This window comes from Dendrobium catenatum, unplaced genomic scaffold (assembly GCF_001605985.2).
Source record: "Dendrobium catenatum unplaced genomic scaffold, ASM160598v2 fragScaff_scaffold_1525, whole genome shotgun sequence".
NCBI classification, from domain to species: Eukaryota; Viridiplantae; Streptophyta; class Magnoliopsida; order Asparagales; family Orchidaceae; genus Dendrobium; species Dendrobium catenatum.
The window spans coordinates 202,209-219,728 of record NW_021319987.1 but is presented as its reverse complement, the minus strand read 5'-3'; the positions used below and the strand labels follow the sequence as shown (position 1 = coordinate 219,728).

General features: G+C 31.2%; 1 protein-coding gene across 2 annotated transcripts; it reads right to left on the bottom strand.

Moving 5' to 3' along the window:
• Positions 1-9,929: 9,929 nt before the first annotated feature.
• On the bottom strand, positions 9,930-14,350 carry LOC110098851 (beta-galactosidase 2). 2 transcript variants are annotated; one of them, XM_020825791.2, is made up of 9 exons: positions 13,989-14,350; positions 13,730-13,894; positions 12,758-12,930; positions 12,539-12,648; positions 12,341-12,450; positions 12,143-12,253; positions 11,962-12,063; positions 11,622-11,827; positions 9,930-10,649 (listed from the first exon to the last, which is right to left on the bottom strand). In XM_020825791.2, exons 3-9 carry the CDS (start codon positions 12,907-12,909, stop codon positions 10,520-10,522), a joined length of 921 nt encoding a protein of 306 aa, XP_020681450.2. In that variant the 5' UTR covers positions 12,910-12,930; positions 13,730-13,894; positions 13,989-14,350; the 3' UTR covers positions 9,930-10,519. The 2 variants fall into 2 exon arrangements, with proteins under 2 accessions (XP_020681450.2, XP_028556310.1); XM_028700477.1 differs by lacking the exons at positions 13,730-13,894; positions 13,989-14,350 and having other exon boundaries at positions 12,539-12,637; positions 12,758-12,926.
• Positions 14,351-17,520: the final 3,170 nt, after the last annotated feature.

Below are 17,520 nucleotides of genomic sequence, written 5' to 3'. Positions count from 1 at the left end.
TATATATATATATATATATATATGAGAACAAAGAAACAAACAATAATCCCATATATTGATATCTTTCTTGTGTTCTTATGATAAACATTGAAAATAATATAATCATCATTAAAATACACAATTAAGTCATAAGCCAAAACTTTTAGGATGCCATAAATCTAACTTAGGTGTTGCTATTAAAATCAAAATTTACATTTGATTGTTATAAAATGAGATTCTTTTGGATTTACCTAAAAAATTAAGTATATTAGCAAGAAATCTTTCTACTTCTAATCCTCGTCTCCTTGGTTCTTGTGTTCATTGAAAAAGATTGTACATGTACCTCGTACTTATTCACATTGCTTTTCTAACTAAAAATATATGGCATAAATAAAAGCACAATTGGACATCAAGAACTACACAAATTTTCTTATGATTTGATTTGGACTTTGCTCAATGTTGTGCTAAACATCATCTAGTACCTTCAAGGTTACTTAAGATTATGGATCCTGCAAAAATAATTTATTATTCATCTAGAACATATAATTATGGCTATTATGTAGTAGAAGCCAAACAAACAACACAAAAAATCATAATAAGTGCTACAAAACTTAATTATACTCTACCCCAAACTATCAACATTTAAAATCATGTTTATCACAACACTTAGTCTATAAGCTAGTCTGCATGTCTTATGGGTCATCCTCATATGGTGGTGCATAAAGACCACCAAGACTAGTTTAATTGTCATAAGGCATAAGATAAACTAAGGGCTTAACATTTCAACCTATTAATTTTGAAAATATAATTTCCAAAATATTTTATATAATTTTCAAATAAATTTAAAACTTTGAAAACGAATTAAAAAATTACATAAACAACAACAACAACAAAAACATCAAGCCATTATCCCACTACGTGGGGTTGGTTACATGAATCCTTTTTCTCCATTGTATTGAGTTAAGAGTCAAATTATCATTTTGATCTAATAAAGAAAGGTCATTTCTAATATTTTTTAACCAAGACTTTTTAGGTCAATCTCTGCCTTTCTTAACATAGGTTAAATCTAATACATCAACTCTCCTAACCAGGTCATTGGAAGGCCATTGTTTAATGTGACCAAACCATTTAAGGCGAATCTTTCTAATATTATCTATTACTCGAGCTACTCCAACCTTTCACGGATATGATCATTTCATATCATGTCTCTAAGAGTAAAGTCACTCATCAACCTAAGCATCCTCATCTTTGCAACACTTAACTTAATATTATGCTCCTCTTTTAATGGCCAACATTCTGCGCCATAAAGTATTGCAGGTATAACCACCATCTTATAAAATTTTTCCTTAAGTTTGAGTGGTACTTTTCTATCACACGACAAGCCTGATGCATTCCTCCACTTCATCCATCTAACTTGAACTCTATTAATAACATCCTCTCTATTTCACAATCACTCTGAACAATAAACCCAAGATATCTAAAATAAGTACTCTTATTAATGACTTGATCGCTCAAAATCATAAACCTCCCATTAGATCTTTTACTTTACTAAAATTACACTCTATGTATTCAGTTTTAGATCTACTCAAACGAAAACCTTTAGACTCTAAGGTTGGCCTCCATAATTCATATTTTACATCAACTCCCTCTTTAGTCTTATCAACAAGAAGAATATTGTCAGCAAAATAATACACCAGAGAACATCCTCTTGCAAATATCTAGTAAGAGCATCCATGACTAAAGAAAAAAAATATATGGGCTTAAGGCTGAGCCTTGATGTAATCCAACTAAAATTGGTGGATACTTGGTTAAACCACCTTATGTTTGAACACAAGTAATAGCTCCAACATACATATCCCTAATGAGTTGAATATAAGCATTATTAATCCCTTTCTTTTTTAGAACTCTCCATAGCACTTCTCTTGAAACTTTATCATATGCTTTCTCTAAATCAATAAATATCATATGAAGATCTTCTTTTTTCTCTCTATACTTATTCATCAAATCTCTCAATAAATGTATGGCTTCTATAGTAGACCGACTCGGCATGAATCTAAATTGATTTTTCAGAAACATTAATATTACATTGTAACCTATGCTCCATAACTCTCTCTCATAGTTTTACAGTATGACACGACAATATATAGCGAACTATCCTAACAAGGACATGTCTAAGTGATTTGATATGGCCTAATCATTTAGAGAGGATTTATGCATGCTTGAATGCTAAGATTTCTTAGTCAAGGTTGATATAGGTGTTGTAAGAATTATTATTTAATGGGTTTAGATTATTAGAAGACTTATATCTATTCTAGATTTATTAGAATGAATTGAATGATAATGCATGTGGTTTGCTCAATTGATCTAATAGGAAGTTGACCTAGATGTGAAGGTGGACTAATATGATGTAATGTGATCATTAATGTTCAAATTACATTGACTATGTTATATGTGGTTTATGCTTCAATTTGTAAATATTGATTTGGGTGAGTCATCACAACACATTAAAGAAAGTATTAGCATTATCATAAGGCTAATTGACTTGAGATCATATATAACACCCAATTTCGAAAGAATTTTTTTATTTATCAGTTAATTAATCTACTAGAGACACTAATCTCTTTTAACTAATATAATCATCAATGAAAAAAAAAATATAAATCATATTCATCAAAATAATCGATTGTATTCATTTATCAAAATTCATATACAATAGCCAATAGTTCAATCAATATATTCATTATTTTATATTTTAGCTCTCGACTATAAAAGAATAAAACTAAAAAAATGCATAAATAACATAAAATTTGAATCCCATATCTGTCATCACTTCATTGGATCCTGATCCTTTCTTAAAATTATATAAAACAACATAGTGAGCTAACAACTTAGTAGATTATCATAACCTACAACTGACAATGCAAGATAATATGAATAATATGTATGTAATCATTCAATCGCTATTAGTATAAATATATAACTATAAAATATGTGGCATTAAATATGACTAGTTTCATATCATATAAGTAATAAAATCAGTGTAAGCAATATAATTTATAAATCAGTGATTAATAACTAAGTGAATAGTGATTAGTAAATTATGTCAATCATGTACTCATCTGTTATAAAATGATTTATATAGCATCTTATTACATCAGTACACCTATCATTATCATATGTTTGTCATATAGTATTTATGCTATGCATGTATATTATATAAATGTGTGATTCATATATATCAAATTAAATGCCTTAGTATCAATTTTATTAGTATTATCAGATACTTGTATCAATTTTAGCTTGACTTTATACAAATCATATCATGTCAATTATATAATTTATCATATATATAAGTTCTTATAATGTGGAGAAATATTTTTATAATAAAATATCTTAAGAACGCATTGGTAATTTCGTTAATTATTTATTTTTAGTATAAATTCTTTTATACCTTCAACTTCATATCTCCAATACTTCTAAAAATTGTTCATAGAATAGCCCAATATGTCTATAATGCTCTGGTAAAATTGGTTTGTAAAACAGATATCCAACGGTCCTAAAAAATCGACTTGTACCGATATATGTCAATTTCTTGAAAAACTACAATTAAGTAAAAAACTTCTTATTTTCATATCTACACTGCCATAAATTTTGAGAGAATTATTAAAATTAAAGCACAATATTTTCTATAGTATAACAAAGACAGTTTATAAATTGGACTTATAATGACTCATATAAAATTATTTGACTGAGTCAAAATATGAGTTATTAGATCAGATGACCCATACATAAACCACTAAAAAGTCCACGCACACACTTAATTAAGTATAGCGTGCGAGATATTAAAATAAAAGTGCAGATCATGCTAGTGTGTGCAACCAACAATCTAACATCGAGGCATATTTTATACACCTTAGTTGAACATGTCTAAAAGTGTAGATTATAGCAAAAATGCTTTGGAGGCATGCATGAATAATAAATTAGATGGGGAAAGTAGATGAGAGAAAAAGTAAGAGTTAAAAAGAGAAAGTTAGAGAAGGAAAGATATGACAATAGAGTAAGAGAAAGAAAGAGAGTTAGAGAAAGTGAGAAATAGAGTTAGAGAGAGAACAAGATAAAGAAGGAGTGCGAAAATCAGAAAAGTGGGTGGAACTGTGAGGGGAAGGAATTTTTATTAGGTCCGGTGTCCTGACGTAGCTCTACGTTCGGACGTCAATAACATGTCGCCACGTGCTCTTACTTTTTCCCACGCGGCCCGACGAATTGACCTGGATCGAAACCCGGGGTTGCTATGTTCACGTATTGTTAGGTTTTGCTTGGTATTGCTTGGTATTGCTAGGTATTACTTGACAATAATGAGAAATACTGCTCTGTAAAGACCAGTACCGAGCAATACCGAGTAATACCTAGCAATACCGAGCAATACCAAGTATAACTGGGGTATCGCTCGGTATTGCTCTTCACAGAATGATATTTCTCATTATTGTCGAGCAATAACGAGAAATATCGAGCAATACCCCAGTCTTCACAAATCAGCCAATACATAGCAATCTCAGGTCCGGTATGGGTCAGGTTATTGGGCCGCGTGATAAAGAGTAAGAGCACGTGACACCATTTTATTGGCGTCCGAATGTAGAGCTACATCAGGACACCGAACCTAATAAAAATTCGAGGGGGAGAGAGTGAGTGCTAATGGATTGTTTGAGGAAGTGGGTGATGATGACAAAAATCAAGTATTTATTTTGAATAAATAAATAAATATAAAAATCATAAATAATTTAGTAGTTGAAGCATACTTAAATTTTAGTTCAGTTGGTTCGATTTGGGTTGAGCTTTGGTTAGTTCAATTTTAATGGATAAGAAATCAATTGATTGAGGTAATAATCTATTCATCCAAACAAATAAAATATGTAGCCATAAATGCTGCTCATAAGTGATTTTATCAACTTGCATAGCCCTAAGCTACCACTCAGCAACTGATGACAATTCAACTGCATGTGTTAGGTTGAGGAAATCATCAAAAATTTATCTACATAATATTTCACATATATCGCATTGTAGATTTTGGCATCATAAACACATTAACAATGTAAAGATTGCCAATAATTGTGCAGTAGATATGACACCCAAATGGAGGTGAATTGAGCTTCTTTAAGAAGAAAAATCTAAGAAACTTCCATGTGTTTGTTATCATAAAAATCAAATTGACTGAGTTGACACTCATGGGGTCACAAATTGTCCTTTCATCACAATTAAAATTGAATTAACATTGCATGTTACTCTATATGTTTTAGTAGGTGTAATTCATGCATCTCTCTCTCTCTCTCTCTCTCTCTCTCTCTCTCTATATATATATATAAAGGAACAAACAATGATCCCATAAATTGATATCTTTCTTGTATTCTTATGATAAAGCTTGCAACTAATATAACCGTCATCAAAATACACAATTAAGTCATAAGGCAAAAACTTTTTGGATGCCATAAATCTAAATTAGGTGTTGTTATTAAAATCAAAATTTTACCCTTGGTTGTTATAAAATGAGATTCTTTTGGATTTACCTAAAAAAGTGCCCGAACTCTTAGAATAAATATAATATGAAGTATATTAGCAAGAAATCTTTCTACTTCTAATCTTCGTTTCCTTGGTTCTTGTGTTCGCTAAAAAAGATTGCACGTGTACATGTACTTATTCACTTAGTTTTTCTAACTAAAAATATATGGCATAAATAAAAGCACAATTGGATATCAAGAACTATACAAATTTTCTTTTGATTTGAATTGAACTTTGCTCAATATTGTGCTAAACATCATCTAGTACCTTCAAGGGTACTTAAGATTATGGAACCTACAAAAATATTATATTATTCATCTAGAACATATAATTATGGATAGTACATAGTAGAAGCCAAATACAAAATACAAAAAGTGCTACAAAACTTAATTAAACTCTATCCCAAACTATCAACATTTAAGATTATGTTTATCACAAATACTTAGTCTATAGCTAGTCTATATTTCCAATAGGTCATCCTCATATGGTGCATTAAGACCACCAAGACTAGTTTGATTGTCATAAGACATAAGATAAACTAAGGGCATATCATTTTAACCTATTAATTTTGAAAATATAAATTTCCAAAATATTTTATATAATTTAAAAAAAAAATTAAAAAAAAAAACTTTGAAAATAAATTACATAGTATATATTATTTTAATAGATGTTTTTTTTTAAAAGAATATTTATTGAAAAAATTTAACCTTTTATATGGCCTACCTATATCTGATTTAAAATATACGTTCAAATAATAATCTTGGATTAATTAGTTTATAAAACATCATATGAGATCTAATCATGACAAAGTAATTTTTCTTAATATAATGAGAAATATATGATGACAATTGTCATAATCTTAGGATCAAAGTTCATCCTAAATATAAGAACCTAATACACCCAACAAGCTAAAGTGCTTACTAATTAACTCAAACCCTTAAGTAAATGCATGAGAGAAAAGGAGAGTATCTAAGAAGATATAATATACTCAAATAAGAAAAAGTCCTCCAATGGATATGACCCTCTTAAGGAGATACATATGAATGCTTAATTGTATTTAACTCACACTGGTATATAGAGTGCACAAAATGTATTTTGTCTATTTGAGATATAAGGGTTATTAGTTATTACATTAACCAATTTGACTTGTCCATATAATGATAAAAAATAGTTAGGCAAAAGCGACATATCCTAACAATTAGGACATGTCTAAGTGGTATGATGTGGCCTAATCATTTAGAGAGGATTTAAACATGCTTGAAACTAAGATTTCTTAGTCAAGGTTCATATAGGTGTCGTAAGAATTATTATGTAATGGGTTTAGATTATTAGAAAAATTATATCGATCTATTCTAGATTTATTAGAATGGTTTGAATGATCATACACATGATTTGCTCAATTGATCTAATAGGAAGTTAACCTAGATGTGAAGGTAGACTTATATGATGTAATATGATCAATAATGTTCAAATTACATTGACTATGTTATATGTGGTATATGCTTCAATTTGTAAATATTGATTTGGTTATGTAGTGTATGGGTCCCATTTTATATGCACTAGGGCTTGATAGTCTAAGTATCATATGTGTAGACATATATTATGATGTGATGACACAATGTTGACACACAACGTAATACATATGTATAATATAGAGTATAATGTAGGCATGTAACATGTACATATTATATATAACATGTACATAGTGCATGTGTGTGTATAATATATATTAAGTGTATGTATATCATATACAAAATCTATGTACATTATGGGGAAAATGTGTGTTGTACGTGGCTAAGTTAAGTAGATTTTGATTGGACTTTGGTCTAAAGCACTAGCCATATATGGCATTTGGGTGAGTCATCACAAGATTTTAAAGAAAGTATGAGCATTATCATAAGGCTCATTAACTTGAGATCAGATATAACAGCCTAGGATCTAATTTCAAAAGAATTTTTTATTTATCTATTAATTAATTTACCAGAGACACTAATCACTTTTAACTAATACAATCATCAATGAAAAAAATTTTAAATCATATTCATCAAAATAATCAATTGTATTCATTTCTTAAAATTCATATACAATAGCCAATAGTTCAATCAATAAATTCATCGATGTATCTTTTAGCCCTTGACAATAAAAGAATAAAATTGAAAAAAAATACATAAATAAAATAAAATTTGAATCCCATATCTGTCATCACTTCATTGGATCCTGATCCTTTCTTCAAAATATATAAAATCACAGAGTGAGCTAACAACTTAGTAGATTACCAGAACCTACAACTGAAATCAATGAAATATAATATAAATAATATGTATATAATCATTCAATCGCTATCGGTATAAATATATAACTATAAAATATATAGTATTCAATACAACTAATTTCATATCATATAAGTAATAAAATCAGTGTAAACAATATAATTTATAAATCAGTGATTAGTAACTAAGTGAATAGTGATTAGTAAATTATGTCAATCATATAACTAGCTGTTATAAAATGGTTTATATAGCATCTTATTACATCAGTACACCTATCATTATCATATGTCTGTCAAACAATGTTTATGCTATGCATGTATGTTATGTAAATATGTGATTTATATATATCAAATTACATGCCTCATTATCAATTTTATCAGTATTATCAGATACTTATATCAATTATAACTTATGTCTTTATACAAATCAAATCAATTATATAATTTATCATATATATATAGGTTCTCGTATGGTGGAGCATGATTTTTATAAAAAATATCTCAAGGACGCACTGGTAATTATTGTAATTATTTATTTTTAGTATACTTTTTTATAAATTCTTTTATATCTTCAACTTCATAGCTCTAATACTTTTAAAAATTATTCATAGAATAGCCCAATATGTCTATAATGCTCTAGTGAAATCGGTTTGTAAAACGGATATCTAACAGTTCTAAAAAACCGACTTGTACCGATATATGTTAATTTCTTGAAAAACTAAAATTAAGTAAGAAACTTCTTATTTTCAAATCTACACTGCCCATAAAATTTGGAGAGAATTATTAAAATTAAAGCATAATATTTTCTATAGTATAACAAAGACAGTTTATAAATTGTACTTATAAAGACTCATATAAAATTATTTGATTGAGTCAAAATATGAGTTATTAGATCAAATGACCTATACATAAAGCACTAAAAAGTTCACGCACACACTTAATTAAGAATAGTGTGCGAGATAATAAAATAAAAGTGCAGATCATGCTAGTGTGTGCAACCAACAATCTAACATAGAGGCACATTTTATACACCTTAGATGAACATGTCTAAAAGTGTAGATTATAGCAAAAATGCTTGGGAGGCATGTATGCATATTAAATTAGTAGTTAAAATTAAGGTTACGAAAATTAGACCAGATAATTAATCGGAAGAAGGAGAGGTTCACGGATTCCAACCGGATGATGTAATAAATAATAGTATTATCAAAATAATAATAAAATTAACATATTCTTTGGCTAATCATTTCTATTCAAATTTGTTGTGTTATAATTAGTAGATTGAACTATGATTTGTCATTGTTTAAAAAAAAAGTTATAACAATTGCTTTGTGATGTGATATAACTATTAGCTTGCTCCATATAATAATATAATTGTTGAACATTGTAGTTTTACAACTAATAGTCTACAATCCATTCTATATTTCTTATTATATATAGCCACAATCATTGTGATTATCAACATCATAGTTGTGTTAAATTTGTTGAAACGCAGTTTGTTGCATCTACCCGTAAACTCGGCTTATATCATATTCAAATTCTATTCAAATAAGGTTCAAAAGATTTGAACATGATTTGAATCTTATCCCAATATGTTTCAACATTATTTGAATCATTTTCACTCATATCGGACTTAAAAGAAATCGTCCGTAGTCAAAAGACAAGGATATTTTGATCCCAAAATAAACATTGAAATATGTTAATCCAATAAAATAAGTAGGTGGTATATTTCTCCAATTATTGCTATTATAAATCATTCCAAATCAAATTTCCCTTTTATAAAGCAATCAGAAAGCAGACATCCAAATTCAGCACAAGAAAGCCTGCAACTGCATTTCCAAAGACAAATAAGGTAAAAAAAAACTTAATACTCAGCCAAACAAAGCTAGAAAAAAGATATTATCTCCTCTCTTCTATTAATATCCCCAACATATGAGAAATTATTACTTGCGGAGTCTTGACGTAGTTCACATCCGGACTCCAATGAGATTGCGGCATGTCTTCTGTACACAGTTGTGTGTACAACTTATACACTGTGTATATGGCGCAATCTTATTGGAGTCCGGATTCATTCCGAACTCTGCACGTAATAATTTCTCCAAACACACAAGAAGAATCAATGACTCAAGAATAATGCTAAAACATTTTATTATTTGTTAAGTTTTTATTGAAACATAATCAACTTCACTGTTATGGAGATACAAAGTATACAAGTAATTACACTTTCGGCACCTGTAACATATTTTCAGGAGAAAAGCATTTTCATTTTCCAACAATATAGAGCTTATTGTTTGCACATATCGCAAACTTATTATCTAAATAGAACGACAAAAATTGCCCAAACAATCTACTACCATCTTCAGCCTTCGAGTGTTCGGATATCATTTGCTTGCTGATAAATTTCAACATCCTTTCAGTTTCTGCTGTAGAAATGGCAGCACAATCCTTACAATTTCCAGTGTACATGTACATCTTCATAAAACAGCTTATTTGCTTCTAATCTTTGCTATATCGTCAATGATGAATCAATCAAAATGTAGCCATTTCATCCTTCAATACTATCTGTGCAATATAATCTAGATGCAGAAAAGGAGAAGACTAAGGTTTCATTTGGGACGGCTATCTTGCTACTTCTTAAAGGAACTTTTTAGTACAAAAATTGTATTTTTGTACTTAAAAAGTTGTTTTAAGAAGCAATTAAAAAGTCATCCCAAATGAAGACTAATTCTGTAATTCAGCATCAACAGTGATTCTCTTCACCAGAGAAATGCCAGTAGGATCACCACCCCATTCCTCAAAAACAACAATCAGGTTTTTTGTTGGATTAAGCCAGGAGCGTGGGACATGGTACCTAAGATCATCAAAAGTAATTTCAATTAGACTTGGACTTTAAGTACTTTAAATGGGAACAAAGATGATTTAATTTGAAGAGGGATGAATGATTGAGGCTTCGTTTGGGACGACTTTCTTACTGCTTTTTAAAGTGATGTTGTAGTACAAGAATTAAAATTTTTGTACTAAAAAGCTACTTTAAGAAACAGAAAGAAAGCCGTCCCAAACGAAACCAGAATAGAGTCCTAAATATGAGGTTTGTAGAACTAAAATTAGATTGAATATGATATATGGATCCTTATGCTAGACAATAGAAAATCATTGATAATAAAGTTGATTGTGATAGAATTAAGAATTTTATGATGGATTTATGACGAATTGATAAGAATGGATTCAAAAATGTTTGAATTGAAGGGGTGGTGGGAATATCATATATTAAATCTAAGATGATAAAAATAGACTTAATTGGTTTGAGCATGCATAATGGGAGAAATTATTCCGTGCGGAGTAATTATTCCGTGCGGAGTCTATATGGGAAGAACCATTCGGACATGTGAATGTACCCACTGTGTTCATATTTATATATAGAATGTATCAGATTTTTGTACACACTATGTACACTCACATGTCCAGATAATTCTCCCCGTCTGAACTCCGCACAGAATAATTTCTCACATAATGAAGGGTAGATGGCACATATAAAATGAATAGGTAAAAATAAAATAGAAATAACTAGGAGGAAAAGGTGTAAGACTAAAGACAACTTAAAAGAAGTTGTGCTAAAAGATCTCCACAATATATATTCAACATCTTTAACATCTCATGTAATACTCAACATGAATGAAAGGAGAAAAATGATTCATAAAGCTAATTCCAAAGTGCTCGAATAAAGTGGCCAAGGATGATGATGGTTGATGATGATTGAAAGTAACTTTAGTTATTTTTTTCAGTAACATGAATAAAATGTTATTGGGAGGTTAGGATCACATACAATTTTTGAGATGACTCCCCACAACTAGTCAAGCACTTCTTCTCATTGTGGAATCCTCTGTAGTCACAACCGTTACAAGAACCAAAAGCTTTATAACCAGGCCAGTAACGGCCAATGCTTTCTCCATTTATCCATGCTTGTCCTTTGCCCATGCTACTCATGTCTAAAGCCAATGGTTCATCTCCATCAGGTGAATTGAAGAACGCCTACCAAGTAGAGAAGATATGCAGACAAATTGATGAAATGCAGATGTAACATTTTCAGAATTAGAGAGTTAAAAATGGGCTATGAAAAGTTCTGGGACAAAGCATGAACTTCTTTGTTTTTTTCAGTTCTTCACCTTGTACCAAGTTAATGGCTTCTTCTGAGAAAATTCTCCCCACTCGAAGCAAGAACTTCCAGTAATGGAATGAAGGTTCAATGCCTCACCTTTTAGACCAATCTGCAAGTGAACATGAAAAATGCTGAAGATCTCATGCAAAGTATTAGAGAAGAGTAAACTAATAAGAAGAGATCATGACCTGGTAAGTCCAGTTATGGAATGTGAGATCAAGTTTCCCGGTATTAAGACCACTTAGAGTAACTGGACCAAGTATTCCAACATTCCATGTTTCAAAATGTGTCCCACCATTCTATTAGAAGGGAGAATAACAAATCGAAGCATCAGATTTTCTTTCACTTTCTGTAGCATGGAAAATCTATGCACAAAATAAACTTACTGGGAGACCAACAGCAACGCTTAAAATAGATATTCTGTTGCTTCCTACCCGGAATTTTGCATTCCCATTGTAAGTTAATTTCGGACTTTGTAGACTACCATAAGCAGTCCCTGTCGTAAAGTGAAAAAAAAAAAAATCACTATAACAAACAGGCTATCTCCCAAAAAAGCATTTGTTTTCAAAAGCATAATTAGATACCACTCAGTTCTCCATTAATGAAGACATGCAATGAATGACCAGCTGAAGCGACAGTGAGGAGCAGATACTGTCCATTTTTTAAAAATTCTTCATCCTTACCTATGTCAACACTGCAAACATGAGAACTATTACATGCAAAAAGAGGAAATTCTCCATTCCAGAACAAAAATAGAATTTAGAGTTCATTCAAATTTTAGATGTCTTATGTTTGCTACTCACAATGTTGTGTACCATAGGTAGTCTGTGCTATCCCTTGTAACATTTAACTGCTCCAACAAACCTTGCATCATAAATGAGCTTTTTGGGATAGAGTTGCTATCTTCAGTATAAGAGTTCCAAGAAAAGCCTCCAATGGAAGCAATCATTTTCATCTCTGAACGTTGGATTCTGACCTGTATATGAAGATACAAGAAAAATAATAATCTAAACATGTAATGTTCTGGTGTGTGATAGTAAATACTTGAGTTCGCAAGTAATCCCAAGGGGAATACTTGAGTTCGCAAGAAAACCTATCACTAATTGGCAAAAACAGCAAGAATAACGTAAAATCGGGACAAAAATCAGCCACAAGACGTTGTATTGCAACAAGGAAATCAAAGCCAAACGTACACGAAGCAAGATACAAGTGATCCTCAATTCGAGAGGAGGATCGTTCTCTCCCAATCTCTAGACAAAGAAATCTAGAGCCAAAACACCAAAGAACACTAAGAGAAACTCAAACTAAGCATAACCCTAACCCTAAACAAACCATCATATTAATACAATATTTTTTTAATAATTCAAACATCCATCATTCAAATTTTCACCCTAGCCGCCCAAATCACTCTCCCCCAATTGCTCCAAGTGGGGTCCACACATGTGGGCGGCAAGCTTCAAAGGAGGCGGACCTTTTCTGCCTCCTGTATAAGTGAGCCGGTCGTTGGGCCGGCTGGGCAGGTTCATGATGAACCGGCCTATCAGAGTGCGTTATGGTAGAGATGAAGATGAGTTATGTTGTATATATAGGTGAAATAAAGTATAATATTACTTCGATTAAGGTAGAATATAAGGAAATGTGCATAAAACATTGCTATGTTACTACTTAAATGTAATTGGTTAAGTTGGAACCATCTTAAAGCTTCATAACATGGAATTATATTTGTAGGACACAAATAGAATGTGAAACATGAAATTCTCAGAGATTTTGATTACCTTAGCAGTGTTATAAGCTTCAGTTGTACAGTTAGGAAGAATGCTGATGGACCAAGGAGGAAGATCATATTTCAATCCATTGAATATTATTGTGGAATTAGACTCAGTGTCATTGTTGGTAAGAAAAGCTGCGCAATCTCCAGATTTTGATCTAAATACATATATCTGCATTGAAAATACTCCCATCTGTAAGATTTACTTTTAGAAAATTTTTATGCATCTATAACTCAAAAGAAGATGTGGCATGCAGACGCTAGACCTGTTGATCAAGTCCATGTGAAGTTGCATTGGGATCACTAGAGACCAAAGCCTTCTCACAAGACTTTATTGCTTGATGCAGTCCCTTCAAATGACCCCATTTTGGCTGCCTAAGAAGGCCTAAATTTCACAACATAAATTTCAAAGCAGAATATAACAATTGCGCAACAAATGCAAGTTACATAAATACTTGAAAATGATTAGAAGGATTAAAGAATGCCCGCCAGTTAGAAACTAAAGATACAAGCAAATTGTCTGTGCAAATGTGCAAGGGTTAATTTAAATTGAATTTGTAATAAAAATTAGGAGCACAATGTATATGCAAACACTTATAATTAAATAAAAAAGAAAGAAAAAGTTTGTTATTCCCATGATTATGTGGATTATATTCAAAATTTAAGAAGATTAAAAAAGCATTGATTATAATACGGTGCAGCTAAATGTGCAATAGAAACTTAATAAATAAGCACATAAATATTTTTATGTAATTGCTTTAACTCTGTATAAGATAAATTATTTGCAAACATATTATTGTTTTTTCTCACTAAGCTAAAGGCATCTCTTTTCTTAGGCTTCATTTGGGACAGCTTTGCTTACTATTCTTATAGCAGCTTTTTAGTAGAAAATTTTTTGTACTAAAAAGCTTTTTTAGAAAGTAGTAAGAAAGCCGTCCCAAATGAAGCCTTACAAGATTTGAAAAAGCTAAAATTCATATAATTATCAACTGCACATTTTTTGCAATTTAGCCCACCACCCATCTTTAAGTTGTTTTCCTTCAGAGAAGAGCCTTCTCCTATTTTTAACCAGTTTAGTTTCAGACATAATCAACCAATGTAAATTAAAACTATTAATTAGACCGGCTTTTATATAATAATCCTTCAAATGATCTCTTTAGACTTTGGGTACTACGAGTTGTTGTATTTCAAAGATGCTTAATTGGTTAGAAGTAGAAGGAAATGCTAACAGTAAACTTTTTTATTTTGGTTTTTTTCATCAAATTTGAATGAATTATGAAAAATAATAGCATAACAAATCTAAATGGTGAAAAAAAAAATTTATAGATTAATTAGTAATTTATTAAATACCTTGTATATCAAAATTAAGAAAAGGGATAGTAATTTTTATTTTTAAAATAAATGCAATTTTCTTTCAACTAAAGGGGATAGTAATTATGAAATATCTTATATCTATAATACCAAAACATTTATTTTAATTGATAAACAAATACCAAAATAATTTATAAATAAAAGCCATGCAATGACTAAAATATTCAAAAATAATACAAATCAAATGAGACTTAAATTAAAATTATAAATATAATAGAAAAATATCAAATTGGATAAAAAATAAGAAGGCTTAAAAATGTAAATAATATCAATTTCATTGATCGATATTACAATTCTATTTTGCACGTTTCAATTCCATAGAGTTATGTAATTAGAGCCACATGTGGCGTGGTAGCTGATTAAGATCACAGCAAGACTAGGGAAAACAACGAAAGGGATAACTGAAAATATTTTCATGAGAATTCTACAACTACAGATTGTTTTAAGTGTATATCTCATAAGTTATACAAAGTCTATCCCATATGTCCTTTCCACTTTTATAAGTGAAAACCCGCATGTAATCTTCAAATTTTAAAGCACAGAAGAAACTATTTAAACATTTAGTATTTAGTTGTGCTAAGTCACATTCTTCTATAGTCCAGTCAGCAAAAGGTGTTTCTATCCTAACTCCATCAACTAATCTAATTGGTTTTGTATAACCTTCCTGGACTAAGATCCACATACGATAATCAAGTGACTGTAAGAAAGTAGACATGCATGTTTTTCAAAAATAAAAAGGTATATTGTCAAACAGTGGAGGTCTAGTAATAGAGTAACCCTCAGGTGTATTTTGGTTTCCAAATGTAACCATCTATGTTAATCAAAAAGTAGTTTAAACTTATGATTTTGAAACCTGGCTCTGATACCACTTGTTGAGTCTAGTGAATAGGTTGTTAAACCAAAGTTAATGTCCCAAGGCTACCAAGAGGGGGGGGGGGTGAATTGGTATTTTTAAAAAATTGTCCCTCTTTGAAATGAGTTGAACCGAAAATAAACTTTAATGAATTTATATAAATTTTTTTTTAACCACAACTTTTTAAACAGAAAAATACAGAAAGTTAAAAGTAGTGAAATAAACGACACAAGATTTATAGTGGTTCGGTCTAAACCAGACCTACATCCACTCCCCAGAGGCATCCTCTGAGTATTGCACTAATACCAATAGTGTCTCTCCTTTTGCACCCACAGCAAGACGGAGAAGCCTTTACAAACACACTTTTCACCACTACCCGGTGCGGCAGAGAACCGTTGTCCTTTTACACTATCCCTAATGTTAGCAGAGAACCATCATCCTTTTACACTCTCCTAGTGTAGGCAGAGAACCCTTCATCCTTTCACACTCTTCTAGTGTGGGCAGAGAACCCTTTGTCCTTTCACACTCTCCTAGAGTGGACAGAGAACCCTTCATCCTTTCACACTCTTCTTGTGTGGGTAGAGAACCCGATCTCCTTGACAAATCTTCTCACAAGAAATCTATAATGAAGAAAGAAAAAGAGTGAAGTAATCTCAAATCACAAATAGGAACTCTTACCTTTGAACACCAAGCGAAGCCTTCACACTCCAGTGGTAGAAATCCTTCATTGAATGCTCTCTCTCACTCTCTCCTTGATTCTTCTTTCAATAGGCATGAAGATCAATGAGCAAAAAGATTAGGTGGTAGTCTAATTTGGACTATATATACAAAATACAAGAAAAACTGCCCAAAAACTGCAAGTTTTCAATTCTGTACGGAGTAGATCGTCCCGTACGATTGTGGATCATCCCGAACGATTTTACTTAAAGTGTCAAAAATGATCCTAATGTATATTGGTACGAACTATGTTCGTACATGCTCATTGTCCTGTACGAACTAGGTTCGTTTGGTACGAAACAATTATTTCATAGGTCGGTTCTCAAAATTTTACAGGACGTAACCAACTGGGCTAAGTCAGTTCAGTTCGTTCTGGATGAACGTGTTTTATCCTGGGACAATTTTATACAGAGAGTTTCGTCCAGGGACGAAGGTTTATTTTTTCCTGTACGATCTCAAACAGAGTGTTTTGTCCAGGGATGAAGGTTCATTTCATCCTGTACAATCTCAAACAGAGAGTTTCGTCTAGGTACGAACCATGCTTTTCGTATGGATGAACACTGCAAGGCGATAATCCAGAGAAGTTCATCCCCGGATGAATACAAAATTCGTTATGGACGATTAGGACTTAGAAAAATTTTCTCCCCGCCTGTTCTATCCATTGCTCTCCCTAGGGGTTAATTAACATAATCGTCCCGTACGATTAGTTCACAAAAATTGTTCCCCCAAGAGTGTGTGTTGTGATTTTTCACTCAATTACAATCACTCCCTCTCATTTCAAAACTTATAATTTACAAATGAATATTTTCTAAATTTGATTTGAAGTCTTCATCGCTTGGAGTTGATTTTCCTGAAAT